This window comes from Meriones unguiculatus, chromosome 1 (assembly GCF_030254825.1).
Source record: "Meriones unguiculatus strain TT.TT164.6M chromosome 1, Bangor_MerUng_6.1, whole genome shotgun sequence".
NCBI classification, from domain to species: domain Eukaryota; kingdom Metazoa; phylum Chordata; class Mammalia; order Rodentia; family Muridae; genus Meriones; species Meriones unguiculatus.
The window spans coordinates 67,316,234-67,333,852 of NC_083349.1; the positions used below are offsets into that span (position 1 = coordinate 67,316,234).

Genomic DNA, 17,619 nt, shown 5'->3' on the forward strand with positions numbered 1-17,619 from the left:
GTTTGTTCCTCTTAACCCTCCTACCTGGAGCCCTTCCCTTCTCCACCCCCATTTCCACTTCCCACACTGTCTACCCTTCGAGCTCCGTGCAGGTGCTGGCCTGTCTCACAAATCCCCCACCATCACCCGCTCTTCCACGGCCTGATCAAGTTTCCTCCACTGTGGTTAGAGCATTCTCCCTTACAGAAGATACACGCATGCACTTCTTTTTAAATGTGCGCATGTCTCTGGATGACTGTGCACACATGCATAAGGGTGCCTGCAGAGAGGCAAGGGGTGGTATCAGATAACCTGACTACAGTTACAGGCAGCAGTGAGCTGCCTAAAATGGACACTAAGAATCAAACTCCATTCTGCTGGACGATCAGCAACTGTTCTTAACCACTGAGCCATCCCGCCAGCTCCATACACACATACAACGTAACCCCACTACTAAACTGTTTGATTCTTAAGGCAGAAATCAATTCTCCTGTTGGCATGAGACACAACGGCTGAGGTAGTGCCTTGCACATAAGCAAAGGCTGGAAAAATAAACTCACAGAAGCCTCTATTCAGGGAGACACTTTTGTACCCTTTCTTTTCCCACTGAACTAGAGCCTCGGTGCCAGCAGGAGCCCAGCCTTCCAGGTTCATCTCTGCAGCCCTTGAGTAGCATGGCACAGGGTGGGCAGGCGCATGCCTTCTGACCTGCCCACACCAAGTTAGCCCTAGGATCCACTAATTACGGCTAAGATGGAGCTCTATGGTGGCTTTCTAACTAGCTCCCAGCAATGCTAGAGGTGTGGGACCATCTGCCTGAGCTGAGAGATGCAAAAGAGAAGTGGGGTCAGGGCCTGGCAGGAGCAGTGGGATCAGCAATGGAAAGTTCCAGAACTTATGCCCTTAGTTTGCACACTGATTTCTTCACAATTTACTGAAAGCTGGTAAATTCACTGGGAACAAGGAAGCCAGCATTCAGTGAGACTTACTCAGATACCACTCCTACGTCCATTCCCAAAGACACACTCACTTACAGGTTTCCAACAGAAGTCTATAAACATGTTAGAGCTGAGGGAAGGCTGAAAAGAAGGGGGGCTGTGGGTCCTCTCCTCTGACATCTCCCTTTGGTACCTGGTGGGCATCTCCTGACGGGATGATATAGGCCTGGATCGGCTCTGCCACATATTCAGAGTTCCTCATAGCTTGTCGCAGCTGCCGAAGCAGCTCTGAAGTCACCTTTGGAGCCATCCTGTGGTCTGCAACAACAGGAGAGTTAGTTAGAAAGCTGGCCTGGCCCCTGCAATTCAATGACTAGTAAGCTAAAGGAGGGCATCTTTCATATTCCATCCTCTTACGGCTTCATCTTTAAACTGACCACTCCACCACCAGACCAAGCCCAAAGCAGCCAGGGATACTTCTGCTTACAGTTTTTAAATGCTACTTCCAAACTGCCATTAGATGGCAAGAAAAATTTTGTCACTAAGACTCCTTTCCTGATTATCTTTCACTTCTAGAACATCATTCTAAGTGGATAATTAAACAGGTATATAAAAATATAGGTGTCAACCTTTGTTTATAGCTGTGGAAGAAACAGAAGGATACATCATTGGTTAAATGAACTATAATGCATAATACAGAGCAGCCACTAAAAATTATATAGACTTTGGAAAATATTACATAGGTGTATGTGTGGTTGTATATTGGGAAGATATCTAGGCCTGGTGAGTAATTACAAAGGGCATATTTGAAAGGGTATATGTAGATTATTTTACTTTAAACTTGTTTTTAAAATGTACATATGCAGAAAAGTTTCTAGAATTTCAATCACCCATGTGTTATAAGTGGTTACTTTGGGGTATTTTAATTTTAGGGTTTCTATTGCTGTGATAAAACACCATGACTAAAAGAAACCTGAGACAGCGCAGGTTTATTTCAGCTTAGAGCTCCATTTCAAAGTGTGTCAACACAGGAAGTTAGGGCAGGAGCACAAACACAGCCCAAACCTGGAGGCAGGAGCTGATGCAGAGGTCATGAAGGGCGCTGCTTACTGGCTTGCTCCCCATGGCTTGCTCCGAGACGCCAAAGTGCCAAGATAGTGATGGTGAGTGCTCAGCCCTGCATGGGACATTTGTATCACCCACTCCAATGCTCAGGGGACATCACAGAAGAGGGGCCTAAAGACTACAAAAGCCAGAGGATGGAGACACAGAACGGCATAACCGTTTCACTCACTCTCTCACTGCAGCTGTGCTTATCCACTGAAGACACACACAAGACTGGGCCTGTCAACAAGGCCCCACCCACCTCCAAGAGACTACTGGCTGTTGGTTTCTGGGAGAAGGGTGTAATTTTCTTCAGTGACGTAGCCACTGATACTTGCCTATGCTTCAATAAATAATATCTCACCCATACTGGTGCAAGCAACACTTAAACTAAGTGGATCACACATAACACATACGTATGTGAGCCACTTAGTTTAAGATATATATGATATGATATATATGTATATATCATATACACATGAAAGGAGGGTGACTAATGAGAAGAAAGGCTTGATTGAGAAGGTGGGGGATGAGTGCAATGGGAGGAAAATGACTAAAATTAATTATATAAATATATGGAACTGTCAACTTTTTTAGACTTATTTAGTTTATGTATATGAATGTTTTGTCTGCATGTATGTATGCGCATGCCTAGTGCCCTTGGAGGTTAGAAGGTGTCACAGTCCCTGGAATTGGACTTACGGCCAGCTGTGAGCCACCATGTAGGCACTGGGAATAAAAGCTGGGTCCTCTGAAAGAGTAGCCCGAGTCTTAACCATGAAGCCATCTCTCCAGCCGCTGCTTAGTAAATCTTCAAAAAAAAAAAAAACCCTTTTCTCAACAGACACCAACACCAAATAGATGAGGCTTTATAGCCACAGTCCTCTAGCAACCTCACCCATGACTTCACAAAAGGCCAGCACAGAGTTGTGGTCAAGCACAAGGCCCTCAAGCCCATGCATTACTAGCATAAAACATAACTAGAATGCTAGTGAGAGACCAAAAGATTAAAAAATTAACAGCTATTATTTAGACCTGAAGTAGGTGGGTGGAGATGTCTAGTAATGCCCTGAAGGGAAGGACCACCTTACTGCATTCTTTCCCCATCCACTAGAGATACAGTTGCTAGGAAACTGGCCCATCCCCCTAGGGAGGGACATCAGGTCATTAATGGTCTGGGGACCTTCTTATAGCCACCCAATTCAAAATGTAGCATTTTGACCAACAGATGCTTGCCAGGCAGGAATTGCCCCTGCCTTGGGCATGCTGGGATGGACCAGAATCTTTAAATCACCCAACTAACCTGGGCACAGCGAGCTCGGCTCCCACCGCTTTGGCGGTGGGGGGTGTGGGCCCAAGGTGCAGCTTGTAATTTACAATAAAAAGAACCTCACATATTTACAGCGGAGTCTGTTTATTCCTGGTCTTTTGGGGTTCGTGAACTGGGCAGAACAGCAGGGGTCAAAGCAGAATAATAAGGGATTTGTTTAAGGAAGGGTTGTTTGTTTTGCTGTCACTTCAGTTGTTGCTGGAGATCTCATCAAGTATGTGGTTTGGAACTCAAAATTCTGCGCAGACTTCTGAGTGCTGGGAACTATATGCACCACCATACCCAGCTCAAAGTATTTCTTTAAATTTCTAAATTACGTTTATTTGTTTGAGTGTGTATGCGTGCATGTGCACATGGAGGTCAGAGGGCAACTTGCAGGAAAAGTTCTCTTTCCACAGTGTGGGTCCCAAGGATCCGATTTAAGTCATCATATCTTACAGCAGGCACCACTACCTCACCACACTCTTTAATAGACATTTGATCTTTGGGAGCAGCTACAGGTTCACAACAAAGTGCATAGTCCCACATAGCCCCTGGCCTTCATCACTATTTCTCGCCTCATCACTATATCCCTCTCTTTGATTGACATGTCAGGCCTTAGTAGGATCATGAGCATCATCAATTTCTTACAACGGTGTATTCACTTCCATCCACCATATCTTTGGATCCCATTACTATTCTCAATATTTCCCCTGTTCCTGTCTTCTTATCCTTCAGTATCCTCACACCAGTTGTTGTTTTGGGTCAAATGTAGCAACTTCTCTGTCATCTGTATCCTTGAACACGATTGTTGGAAATTGGTGTAATGTTTGTATTTTGATGCTAATTACTGGCCAACAAGATCTGGTTACTGCTGGATTCACCTATTCTTGTTGTGTAAAACTGCCTAGGACATTATACCTGACTGGTTGATTGAAGGGCCTAAAACCTGGGCAGGGCAGAAGGGGATAGGCATGGCTAAGGTTCCCAGGCATTGGGAACAGAAGAATCATGGGAAAGAGACAGATGGGAAGAAAGGAGGAAGGAAGACACCATGATGGGTTAGCATAAAGAAGAAATCCCATGGGCCTGGAGGAAGGATTCCAGTAATGTTGTGGAAATGCCCAGATAAAGAATACAAGCAAGTATTTATAAGATTTTGGATAGAAAGTAGCCCAGATAAGGATGGTTAAGGCAGATGGCATTGGATGGGGTCTGGGAGGTAGATGGTGAGGTAACTGAGACAGCATAGGTAAAATATCTGCCCAGCCCAAGGTAAATAGGGCAATTATAAAATTTACTGGTGTCTGGTCTTCATTTGATTGTAATAGCGGGTTAAATAATACCACCATAATAATCATAAGGCTAAGAATAATAAACATCATAAAACCCAACATAATTTTTATTTACAACAACACATGATGAAAAAACTCCCTTGCCAGGTGTGGTGGCACATGCCCGTAATCCCAGCACTCAGGAGGCGGAGGCAGGCGGATCTCTGAGTCCAAGCCCAGCCTGGTCTACAAAACGAGTCCAGGACAGCCGAGGCTACACAGAGAAACCCTGTCTCAAAAAAAAGAAGAAGAAGAAAAGAAAAACCTCTCCAAAGTACAATCAACAGATATGATAAGGGTAGTGGCAGCAATGTAAAGACCACACATCAGACAATGGTTGAAGTCAGGGGCTTGTAGAAGCAGAAACAGTCACTCAGCCAGAGACTACCAGAGTACAAAAGGAAGATGCTTGAACAGCCATATCCATGAAAAACAACAGTCTATGAAAGTGTCTAAAGGCTGAAGAGGTGAATGAAGCTGAAGGTCAAAACTGGCACAATTACGTACCCCAGGACTAGGGTGGAAGCATGAGGAAAGGCAGCAAGGAGGTGAGTCTCAAATAGTAGTTTTAATGAAAACTAATTATTCTATGAGAAGCATTACAAGCACACAGTACATAAAAAGTGTTTTATGAGTATCTGCAATTATTAGAGTCTGATACAGAATAAACTAAGAAGAAATGCAACAAGCCAAATGGTGTAACAAGTGTGTATCCTGCTTTTCACTAAAGCAGAGAACACGTCATTTCTATATCTGTACTTAACTATACAGATCTAGATGGCTGACTATCACAATGTTGTGTCTATGATCTTTTCAGAAAAAGCTACAGAACAGTGAGATAAAAAGCTAGGAACTTAGAAGATGGTGTATTGTAACATCTCACTCCACATCCTTTTATTTTTTAGAAATGTTAGCAGCAGCCAAGAGCTGAGCAGTATGCAGGGAAGTAGAAAGCCAAAAGCAACAGACCGGTCCATGATGTAACATTAGCCTACACTGCCAGGTATTTTTAAATCATGCCTTAAAGAGAATGACTCATTGAAAAGTCTCTTGCATATGAAATAAGCTCTCAAACCTGAAGCCTTTATCACAAAAGCTTTTCCCTGCTCCCACAGAAGGCATAGCTCATTTCCCTCACTGGGTGGTTAGCGCCAAACATGACAACATGTGTGAAAGAATACATGAAGGAGCTCAAAAAATAAGTGACCCTGGGCCTGAAGCTCTGGCTAGGATTTCCACCCATCTGATTATAAGAACAGAAGGGCTGATATCGCCAATTTAAGCATCCTAGAACATGCCCAGATGCTCTTGAAAACCACTATGACAGCACCGTGTCTCCACCCTCTAAGCGGAGGGCTTTACACACACTAGTGCTTGATTCTTACGATTCTTCCCAGGAAGATTTCCCACTTAAATGAACAGAGGTTGGAAGGAGTTAGGGAGTTGCCTGAGTCAGCTAAACCATCAAGAGCAAGAACCCAAGGTCTACGAAATTCTCTAGTCATTGCCAACATTCCTAGGGGACTTAATAAGAGCCTACACACAACCTGCAGAATCAGTCCTTAGGCTCTGACCACAGGCTCACATCTACCATCTTAGCTCCCGGAAACTCTACTTCCTTTATATAGTTGGAAGTTTTCTTCCAGCTCCAAATTTGAGTATTTGAGTCCTTTATTCCTTCCTCCCTCTTTTTCCTACTTCTTTCTTCTGTAAATGTTTTTATTTCCTCAGATGAAAGGATGGGATGAAAGCCATTCCCACGCCTTTCTAGCTCTTTCTGAACTCTCACTGGCAGGTTCAACTCAGCTGTTCTGGCCTAAACTCCTCACCAAGCTGATTCAAACTGGCTTCTCTTGGCTTCTAACTGAATTGCTCTGCCTGGCCTCAAACTAGTTCTGGCAATATATTCTAATCTTCCGGCTCCTTCTCCTATGGCTCATTCTGTCTTCACCTATGTCTAGCTTGTTCTCTCTATAACCTGTCTCCGTAAAACTGTCCCAGTAAGAAACTCTCAGTAAAAAACTTCCCTCTCCCTCTCTGTGCTACTCTTAAGTAGCCTTTTCTTACCTATCCTCTTCTTTGTAAGAATTGGGCATATCCTATCTCTGATTCATCACTTGGTCTGCCCCTCAATTAAACATCACTTTCAAATATGGCTGCTTCCTTCTATAAACTAACCTTGCCTTCACTGTTTGGGATTAAAGGTGTGTACTATTCCAGCCAGATCACTCAAACCTAGAAGGTCTCTGGATGTAATGACCCCTTGCCAAAGGGATTCCTGGATTAAAATTCCTCTGTATCCCTCTCTTTTTCCTAATATAGCTCAAAATGAGCTGGGTAATCTCTACTTTTAGACATAAAATCACACACAATATCATTAGTCTCCCCCAGGAACTTAGACAGGATGGAAAGCACCCTGCAGTTCTCCTAGGGCAGCCACCACAAAACAAGGCTTCCCTAGGGTAGGAATATAGCAATGTGTTCCTTGCCACCTTTCTAGCAACCACTGGATGAATAACTAACAGGGCTGATCTTGAGAATTATTAAAAAAAAAAAATTCTTAATTGCATATTCAATTTATACAGCATAGTAATATATTTTCTCATTTAAGAACCTGACAAAAGGTTGAAAGCTAATTTCTAAGATAATCAACAGTCTATATTACAGATAAAGGTTGATATTAGAAGAACCAGAAGACATTTCAACAACAGTCTTCACCTACCACCATCACTATCCATCCCCAAAAGAACAAGAAATGAAAAAAAGGAAGTATAATTTTCTGTTTATTAACAACAAGAAAAACAAAAAAACAAAAAACACTACGGTCAGCAAGAAGGCCCAGCAGGTGCTTCCCACCAAGCCTGACTTGTATTCCAGTCCCAGGACCCACAGTGGATGGAGAAAGCCAATTCCCACAAGCTGTCCCTGACATGTCCCCTGTACATGTTCTCTGACAGGTACACTCATATACAATAAACAAATACAATAAACTTAAGTGGTAAATACAAAATGCAGTAACTGATCACACAGAGAATACTGTGATTTTTAATTCCCAGATCCTCATCTTAGCCAATCAATTAAGGATCCCTTATCCTCCTTACAGTCAATTTGAGGCCGGGACAGGAACTATTGTGATATTCCATCTAATTTAGAAGCAAAATTACTGTTACCTGTTTCCACACTCTTGTCTCCTGAGGATGTCACCTCGTTAGGTTCAATTATTCTTAAATTTCTCAGCTGAAAATCTTGGTGGTTTGCCCTTAAAGAGAAAGAGCAGAATGCTGCAGACTTTGTCTCCAGGAAGCGTGATGAGAATAATCAAAGAAGCATCACCTCGGCTGGGCAGTCTTCCAGTGTGAGTCAGAACTCTCACCCTGGTCTCAAGGATGGCATACAGGTTTCTGATAAGCCACCCCCCAACTCCGTGCAGGGAGCACTTCCTCGTGGGACACATTAGATTGCCATTGTCAAACATCTCCACAGCAGCCAGACCTCCTCAGCTCACCCTCACTTCATGAATACTCTTCAATGACATCTAATCCCATTACTAGACTAAGATCTACTTTCAGTAACTATGTTCTCAATGACTAGATTTTTTTTTTCACTTGTACAAGGTTCTACTTAGTCCTATTTCGTTTTTCATGGCGTCCTATTCTTTCTCTCTGGTTTCGGTTTCTCCTGTAGCAGCAGGATCAATTTAGGCACTATTTCAGACTTCGCACCTGGGAGAGCAATGCTTGTGTTCTTTGGATCTGCTGCTTCTCCCTCTTGGTGGCTCATCAGGAGTTTATCTTCAAGGGAGGGAACGTAGCTCAGTTGGTAGAACCCTTGCCCAGCACACAGGAAGCCTTGGGCTCAACCCCCAGGACTGCACAAACCAGGCAGGAAGTACGTGTTCAAAATCCCAGCACTTGAGAGGTAAAGCCTGGAGTTCAAAGTCAAGGTCAGCCTAGGATACTTGAGAACCGGCCTCAGGGAAATGAAGTTACTCTTTAGCCAGACATGTGGTACACACCCTTGAAGCAGGGAACTAGGAGCCCACATGCATGGGCTACACAGTGAACAGTTATCTCAAAAAGGGGGGAGGGGCCTCGGTAAGCTTATCTATCCAGAAACTGTCCATGAAAAGCTATGTTCTAGTTCATGCAAGTATTACTGTCAGTTTCAATTTTCACATTAACTTCTTAGGCAAATCTGTACCCGAGCTTCTTGTCCTCGCTATGGGGACCCTAGATCCCAGGCATACAGGCCTCCACGTGGATCTGGTACCTTCCCAGGCTAAGCTCACCAGCATCCTAGGCAAGCTCTAAGTCCCTCTAAATTTGTGGTACCTGAGAATTCTCTATCAAGCTCACACAAGAATGGGCTAAGAACCTTTTAGTATCTAGAACTTAGCATAGACATGAAGGTGGATGAGATGTCTGACTTGTTTATGATGGGGCAGAGGAGGCAGACCAGAGGAGAGAGAAGAACAGATACTGGTCTACAAAGGTAGGAAAACAGGAGAAATGGTGCCCAGGAGAAAAGAGGAAGGCTGGTTCCATGTGAAACAGCTAAGGGTGATCTTTCTGATAATACCTGCCATTTTGGCAAAGAGTGATCTTTAAAAAACAAAAAACAGTGAAAAAGCCAGTCAGGTTCAATTCTAGAGGAAGAAAATTCCAGAAAAGAAGTATAGCAAATAAAGGGCCATGAAGCCTCTACCAGAGGACAGGATACAAGGAGGCCTTGAGTTTGTTGTCCAAAGTAATCTCATAGATGTTAGAGCATATGACCAACAACACACAGCAACAGCACAAAAAGGAGCAAACATTTGTTTTATGCCAGAAATACAGACTGGCTCAATATAGGAAATTTAATGTAAGACAGATCAATTTAAAAAAAAGAGCAAAGTCAACATCTCAAGACATGGGACACACATTTGACCCATTGATGATAAAAGTACTCAGCAAACTAGAAAGAGAAATTCTCAACCTGAGGATCAGGACATAGCTCAGCAGGTCAAGGAGCTATGCCTGATTACCCGAGTTCAATCTCCACAGCCCACATAGCAGAAGCATAAAAATTACTCACCCAAGTTGTCCCACACACAGGGACAAATAAATGTAATTTTTTAAATTCTCCAACCTAATAAACAGAACTACAAAATGTTTGAAAACCAAACTATGAAATCAAATTCCTATGGTGAGGAAGGAGCAAAACAGAAATTACTCCTCTCTACACTGCATTTGTGGTTCTATCTGGGAAAATTAGGCAAGAAAATGAAACCTCTAGATTAGAAAACAAGTAAAATACTAGGCAGTGGTGGCACATATCTTTAATCCCAGCACTTGGGAGGCAGAAGCAGGCAGATCTCTGAGTTCAAGGCCAACCTGATCTACAGAGTGAGTTCCAGGACAGCTAAGGCTAAAAAACTACACAGGAAAACCCTGTCTTAAAAAGAAAACAAACAAATGGTAAAGAAAAGGGAAAAAAAAAAAAAAGTAAAATTCTATTTGTAATGGCATTGCTTTGAGTAGACAAACCCTAAAGAATTCACACACAAAAAAGAAAACTAGAATAACTGAGTTCACCAAAGACATAGTATATAAAAATTATTTATATTTCTATATCCTTGCTCCCAATATCAAAAAAATAAAATTAAAAAAATCCACATTCACTAACATCAAAAACAATAAAATACTTAATACATTTAACAAATGAAGCGTAAAATGTATACTGTAGAATATACAAAAGACTTTTGATGTGAATTAAATAAAACCTGAATATACAGAATGACAGTCCATGTTCATGGACTTGTCATTAAGATAATATCTGTCATTAAGATAATATTTGCCAAGTATGGTTTCACATACTTTAATCCCAACACTTGGAGACAAAGGAAAATCGATCTCTGTTAGTTAGAGACCAGAAGTTCCAAGCCAGCCAGGGCTATACAGAGGATTCCTGTTTAAAAACAAATAAGAAAAAAAAGGAAGGAAGGAAGGAAGGAAGGAAGGAAGGAAATGTGTTAATATGCAGATTAAACATCAAAATCTCAGCTGGCATCTATGCATAAATTGACAAGCAGATCATAAAATTTAGTAATATAAGGGACTGAGATTAGCCAAAAGGGTCCCCACTACTTTGACTCACCAATAAAAAAACATAATTTGAAAATGAGAAAAGAATATGAACAGATGTTTCTTCAAATGGTCAAAGACACACAAGATGCTGAATACTGCCGAGCATTGTGGGTTGCACTTGCAATCCAGACACTCAGGAGGCTGAGGCAGGGGGACTCCATGAATCTGAGTCCAACATAGACTTAAGTATGCAATTCCATCTCAAAAACCTAGGGGCAGGGGAGGAAAAGATGTTCAATATCATTCAGCATCGTTAAGTCTACAGAACAATGGTGGATGGGGCTGTAGCTCAGGGAAAACAAATGGCTCTCCAAAAGGCTTGAGGCCCTGGGTTCCAGCCCCTGCACTGAAAAATGAAAAAGGGAAAAGACTGCAGGTTATTACTTCTAACCCTTTAGGCAGGTGAGCCCCAGGGCTGGAGATGACTCAGCAGTCAGAGTACTTACTGCTCTAGCAGAGGACCCGGGCTCAGTCCTAGTACCCACATCATTGTCTCTAACTCCAGTTAGTTAGGGGGCCAACACCCTCTTTTGGTCTCTGCGGACTCCAGCACATACATACACTTAGGCACACACACACACACATACATATAAAATATAATGTGTTTTTTGTTTGTCTAGATAGGGTTTCACTATGTAACTGACTGGCTTGGAACTCACTATGTAGACCAGCCTGGCCTTGAACTCATAAGATCCACCTCTCTCTACATCCTGAGTGCTGAGATTAAAGGCATGGGCCACCATACCTAGTCTATATTTAAATATAAAAAAAGAAGATAACCAAAAACACAGGCGATAACAAGTATGAATGTGAATGTAGAAAGTTAGAGCCACCAGCCTAGCGGACATGTAAACTGGTGCTGTGGCTTTGGAAAACGACGTGTCGGTTCCTTTAAAAGTGTAAATAGTCATCCAACCCATGCAATGCCACTCTTAGGCATATACTCAAGAAAACTGAAAACAGCCTCATAAAAACTTGTTCGCAGATCTGTGGGTATAGCTCAGGGGTAAAGCACCTGCCTAGCATGCAGTATGCATAAGGCACTGGATTCAATCCTCACTACTGTAAAAAGAAAAAGGGGAAAGACAAAATTATGCTAAGGGAAAAACTGCAACACACAAAACCACACAGCATATGGTTCTATTTCTATGAATGACCAGAAAGAGCAAAACCTACAGTAGAGACAAAGTAAACTTTTAGTTGCCAAGCGCTAAAGGGAATGCAGAACTGGGGGAGACGAAGAGTAAGTACTGATGAGGACCAGATTAGAATGGAAGCCAGGGTTAGGGAAAGGGCCTGGACAGATGGCTCAGGGGTCAAAAGCATTTACTGCTCTCTGCAGGAGACCTGGGTTGGGTTCTCAGCACCTACATGGCAGCTCACAACTGCCTGCAATTTCAGTTCCAGGGGACCCAGGGCCCTATTCTGGCTTCCAAGGGCTCCTGCAGGCATGTGGTGCACATAAAACTCATGCAAGCATGCAAATACACAAAATAAAAAATAAATATTCTAAAAAAATTTACTTGGGGATAAAATGTCTTAGATAGCAGTGACGGTCATACAACTCAATGACTATTAAAGTCTTTCAACTATTCAGTTAAAGCATTACAGAAACAGAGTCCAGGCCCCTCAGTTCTCCCTCCCCCGGGTTCTACCCCTCCCAAGAACTTCTGAAGCCTAGACCTTCTCCAGATCATGAGGAGCCAAGAAATATGTAAGTGGAAGAGTTGTGCAGAACACATTCCCTGCTCCACATCTGCATAAGGTCGTTATAGCCAGAACTACTTAAAACTACACATTTGCCTTCCTTCTCCTCTCCTTTTATAAAGAAATCCCAACAGAATTCTAGGTCTGCAGTCAAAACTCTATTCCCAGTCTGTGGTAAGAAGCGCATATCTCTAGTGCTCAAGCCAAGTAAGAACCAAGTGCTAAGCTATGCCCAGTGAAATGAGGAAGGTGGGAAAGGAGGCAGAACCCACCCCTCCCGACGGATGACCGCCCTTGGTGTTCACTCTGAGAAGCCCCTTATCCATTTCAGTCCAAGGGTTTAGGATGAGTGCCTGTCCCTAATGTACCATCGTGGGTGCAGGCTTCCATAGTGCACTCCTCTGGCCATAACTAGTTCAGAAAACATTGACAATCAAGTCAGTCCAGGGAGAATAAGATCTAACCTCTGCTCCAACCATGACATGGGCTGTTTCTATGAGACTGTCAGCCTACAACTCTCATCACTTACAAGGAGGGAAGAGTCTGCCCAAGCAAGAGGGAAACAAATTGGAGCTGGAAATAAAAAGAGGAAGACATGTCTGATGCCAGGATTGGTTCTGTCAAGCCTCACTAACACCCACCTCCATTTTACCTCCTTCAAGGAGTTCAGTTTTAGCTTCTAAACTGAAGAGAGTCCTCATGTGTTCAGTGGATGGCACTGAAATTCTGCCACTTCAGGAAGGCACCCAGAACAAAAGGCTTCCCTCCCTCAGCCTACCAACTGAAGTTCAAAGACTGCCCCACCTCCACCCCCCCACACTGTGACTCTAGGGATCCAGCAATGACTATGGTATGGTCCTCAAAGCTTCCTCTCGGCTTTGGCATCACATCATTATCCACTTGCCTGACCTTACTCCCAGCAGAAAACTTCCAGAAAGGGCTATCCACGTGCACTTAACAGGCCGTCACAAGACCATGTTCAGGTCAAGGCAGGCTTGAGATCTGTCCACTCGCTAGAACAAGCATAACATGGTCGGAATTCCACAAACAAATAGGGCTGCGATGCCTCGAGTGTTCGTTCGAGTCTCAACTGGTCTTAGAGGATGGGTGAGCCCCCTCTGTGGATTGCCATTCTGGTTTTGTGTACCTATCATCACCCACTTTATAAAACTAAGTGTGCTTGGCTGTTGGTGGAAAATAAACTAAAACATTTTCAACGTGAGTCTGAGAATTATCTCCTCACTTCCTGTGTCCAAGGAGAACCCAGAGCAGACTTCTGGTGGGGTTTTCTGGAAGGTTATGTCAATCTATTTCCTGATACAGCACCTAAGAACATTTGGGTGGGGAGGGCCGCACGGCTGCCGGTCTCTGTGGAGGAGTTGAATTAAGAGGTAAAATGCAGACATCAGAATGGTCAGGGGTGTAACTTTATATCGCCGCGGTGGAGGAAGGGTGAGGGCAGGGACACACCACCTCTGGGTACCCGGGATGGATCCCAGAGGGACCAACTTCCTGCAACAGCAGGGCCTTCCCTCAGGGTCGGGTTGATGGAAGATCGCCGTCCGCCGCGGGCGGCCGCGGCAGTTCCTCGGGCACACTGGACCCGGGACGGGCTCCGGCCGCCCGGAGGTGCCCGCTGCCCCGCCGGAAGCGAGCTGAGTCCTGCCGGGCTGCACCGATCGGACCCCGGCTCCCGCTCGGGCAGATCCCGGCGGCCGTGGCCATCCCCCGACGGCCGCGGGCCCGCCGCTCCTCGCCCTCAGCTCCCTGCCCTCCCGGGTGCGCAGCTCGCGCGCCCGGACGCCGGCCAGCCGGCCGGCGCAGTCCCCTCACCTTACTCGCGGTGGCTTTCTGGAGGCTGCCATTCGGCGGTGACGTGCCCCAGCCCACGTCAGGGGAGCGCAGACCAGCTGATCACCCGCGGCAAGGCGCGCGCACCTGGCAGGCCACGCCCCCCTCTGTGGCGTGTCACCAGAGACTCCGCCCAGGCGTGGGCCCCGCCCACTCGCAGAAGGGGCGTGGCCGAGTTTCAGAATTCCGACCCTCTCGGAGCTGCTGCCTGGAGAGGGCGGTGCCCTGTGCAACGGGTTAGGAAGCGGCAGGGTCGTGTCCGTGGGCGTCAGCACTTCTCGTCCCTCCCCCAGCCCCACCGTAAGAGGAAAAAAGAGTTTTGCCAGCTAACGAGGCTGCGTGCTTCTTGGGTTTGTTCCAGACTTCAGGTCAGCTAAGACGAGTCATGCCAGCTCCGTAAGAACTATTATAGGGTCCTGGAGACACTGGTATAACTGATATAACTGGGGACAGGATATAACTTGCTGAGACCTGAAAGATGTCCCCCAAATGATTTTTCCAAACAGCTTCAACACCTGCTGCTCCCTGCGCTTGGGTAACTACTGGGCCCTTCAATGGTAAAAGTGTCCAAACCTAGCTCCGTACACAAACAAAAACGCTTTCCAACTAAGGCTTTTTCATTTCAGTCAGTGGCTATTCCATGTTTTAAGGGCAAAAATCTTAAAATGATCTCTGCTTTTTTCCCACTCTATGACCCATCTGCCCAAAATCTGCTTGGTCCTGGCTTCAAAACAGATCCCTAGCCCACCCACTTTTTATCGTTTCTACTGTCTCCTGTCTGATGTCATCATCACTTCACCTGTGTGACACCTCACCTGTCTGACGCCTGCACAGCAGCCAGAACGAGCCTATCCTATCTTGTGGTGTTTACTGTAGTGGACTTGACACACTCTAGAATCACCTGGGAGACAAGGCCCCTGAGCCTGTCTGGGAGGATTGTCCTGACTGTTAATTAATAAGGGAAGGCCCATTCAACCTGCAGGCAGAGCCACGCCCTGGGCAGAGGATCCTCATCCGTATAAATCGGTGGAAATGATTTTATTTACGATTTTACTCAGGGTGAAAATTCACTTTACTCCATCTAAGCTGGCCTTTGCTGGCCTTGAGGACCCTTCTTCGAGTGTCACCCCCTCAATGAAACTGTTTCGGTCTCCCTGCACCTGCAATTTCCCGCACAGCTTTTACTGTTCTTTCCCGTGAGTTTATCATTTTAGAGTTTATCTCGCCCCATCTCTCCAACCCACACACGTACCATAGCCCTCGGTGAAGGAGTTGTTTGCTGTTTAAAACGAGCTGACGTGTAGTACCTCCTCACACGTTTGCTGCAGAAATGAAATGTCCCCAGATTGCACACTTGTCAGGAGCAGGGACAGCGGCTCTCTTGTTCGTTGTTCCCTAGAGTACTTAGAACGACACCTGGCACTAAATGAAAGTGACCACATTTTTAAACACTGATCCTTACCCCCTCCTGCGTTGACCTCGAGGCCTGAAGGTCCCAGGTAGTGTTGAGATAGCACCGGGACAAGCTGGAAAAGAACGTATGTGGCACAGCAGGTCTGTTCATTTCCTCAAGTTTATGGAGCCAAAAAAGAGAGAGACTGTAAACAAAGTGACTGGCTTCTGCCCACGCCCAAAAGGATAACAAGAGAGAAAGCTGGAAGTACCGGGAAGAGTTGTAAGTGAAACCAAAAGGCGGCAAGCAATTCTTAGTGCAATTGCCAAAAAGCAGGAGCTGGCTCAAAATGCATGTCACCGGCCTTAGAGGGGAGAGGAAAAGCACTGGGTAGTGCCTGAACTACACTAAATTCCCATTTGCAAGACAACAAAGCATCCTTCATGGTCTTTGAGAAATCCTAGGAAGGAAACTCTGAGAACATTGTGAGAGGGTGAGATCAGGGTTAAGTATGATTTTTGTTTTTCTGTAGACGTAGTGTCCTTGTAGGTGGACACACTGACATGGACTGAATGCTGTCTGGCCCACAACAACCCAATAATAAACCAAGCAACTACTTGTGCTCATTTTACTGGTTTTGAAGACTGAGGTTTTCAGAGGTCAAGTTCATTCCCCAAAGTTGTTGAGCTCATATGTAATGAAAAGTGTAAGACACTCTGGCCTTAGGATGTTCTTAGCTCCCATACATAGAACTACCAGGTTCTAGGTAAGGGACCCTTGAAGTGGCCTCATCTGAACTTCTAGCCTTCTCAGTGGAAAGAGGGGGGCAACAGGTTTGTAGCATTTGAATGCAGGTCAGATGAGTCTTAGACTCAAGCAGAAACAATAAGTGCATGAAAACATTCTGAATTGAATTGTGCCCACCCCCCCACAAAAAATTATAGATTATTCCTAGTTCCTCTGATCTTATTTGGACATATGATTAACTAAAACAGCATCGTATCAGAACAGACAGTTTCCTACTCTGACATGACTAATGTCCTTATTTTTAAAAAAGAAATCTGGACACATGGTACAAACAGGGACAATGCCATGCTAGCGTGACAGGAGCGATCAGCATCATGCATCTGCAAGCCAGGAACAAAGATTGCAGGCAAACCACACAGCTGAGAGAGAAGTAAGAACAGAGTATCTCTCAAGTGAAAAAAATAAAAAATGACCTCGTCGATTCCTTGCTCTTACAAGTCCAGATCCAAAACATTGAGACAATAAGTTTCTGGGTTTTGAGCCACCAATTTGTGCCAGTTTGTTATGAAAGTTCTAGGAAACTAACATAAAGCAAGTTCTAAAAGTCTAAGTGGGTGTTTGGCTGCCCCCATTCACTCTGATAACCACGCTATCCGTGGAACCCAATGTCATTCCTGCCCTCCTCCCTCCTTCCGTTTTCAGTCTGTGTGGTCCAGGTGAGACATTTGAGTTCCGAGAGGACTGTGTGGCTCAGACACAAAACCACAACAATGGTGCAGAGATTGCTCAGGGACTGGTGCACACAGTAAGGTTTGCATGATAAGGCTGGAATGAGACCTTGCTCTGTCTGCCAGCCTAAGCTGCTGGCTCTGCATCCAACCTTCCATTGGTAGCAAGGCAGCAAAGGGAGGCAAGGGCAGAGGAGAGAAACAGACGTCATGACAATCTGAGCCCTGATCCTGCTGGGCATTGACCACATCTCCCACTGCATCTTTCGGATGTCAGCCAAAAATTACCTTTTGTTCGTAAGTCATTTTGACATGGGTTTTCTGTCAGTTGCCATCAAAAAGGCTCCTAACTGCTGGGCAAGGTGGCTCACACCTTTAATCTCAGTACTGGGGGAGGAGAAGCA

The 17,619-nt window shown here is 44.8% G+C and overlaps 1 protein-coding gene across 3 annotated transcripts in view; it reads right to left on the reverse strand.

The window, feature by feature from the left end:
- Window positions 1–14,453, reverse strand: part of Xpnpep1 (X-prolyl aminopeptidase 1) — a 49,120-nt gene extending 34,667 nt beyond the window's left edge. The window contains exons 1-3 of one of the 3 annotated variants that reach the window (XM_021653055.2): window positions 14,330–14,444; window positions 7,835–7,923; window positions 1,111–1,235 (exon numbers count right to left, since the gene is read on the reverse strand). In XM_021653055.2, coding sequence (XP_021508730.1) covers window positions 1,111–1,235; window positions 7,835–7,923; window positions 14,330–14,361 — 246 coding nt within the window. In that variant the 5' untranslated portion in view covers window positions 14,362–14,444. Of the gene's footprint in view, window positions 1–1,110; window positions 1,236–2,723; window positions 2,828–7,834; window positions 7,924–14,329 lie in introns of those variants that run through there. The other 2 variants (XM_021653057.2, XM_060390976.1) reach the window with 2 other exon arrangements.
- Between the last annotated feature and the right edge of the window lie 3,166 nt (window positions 14,454–17,619).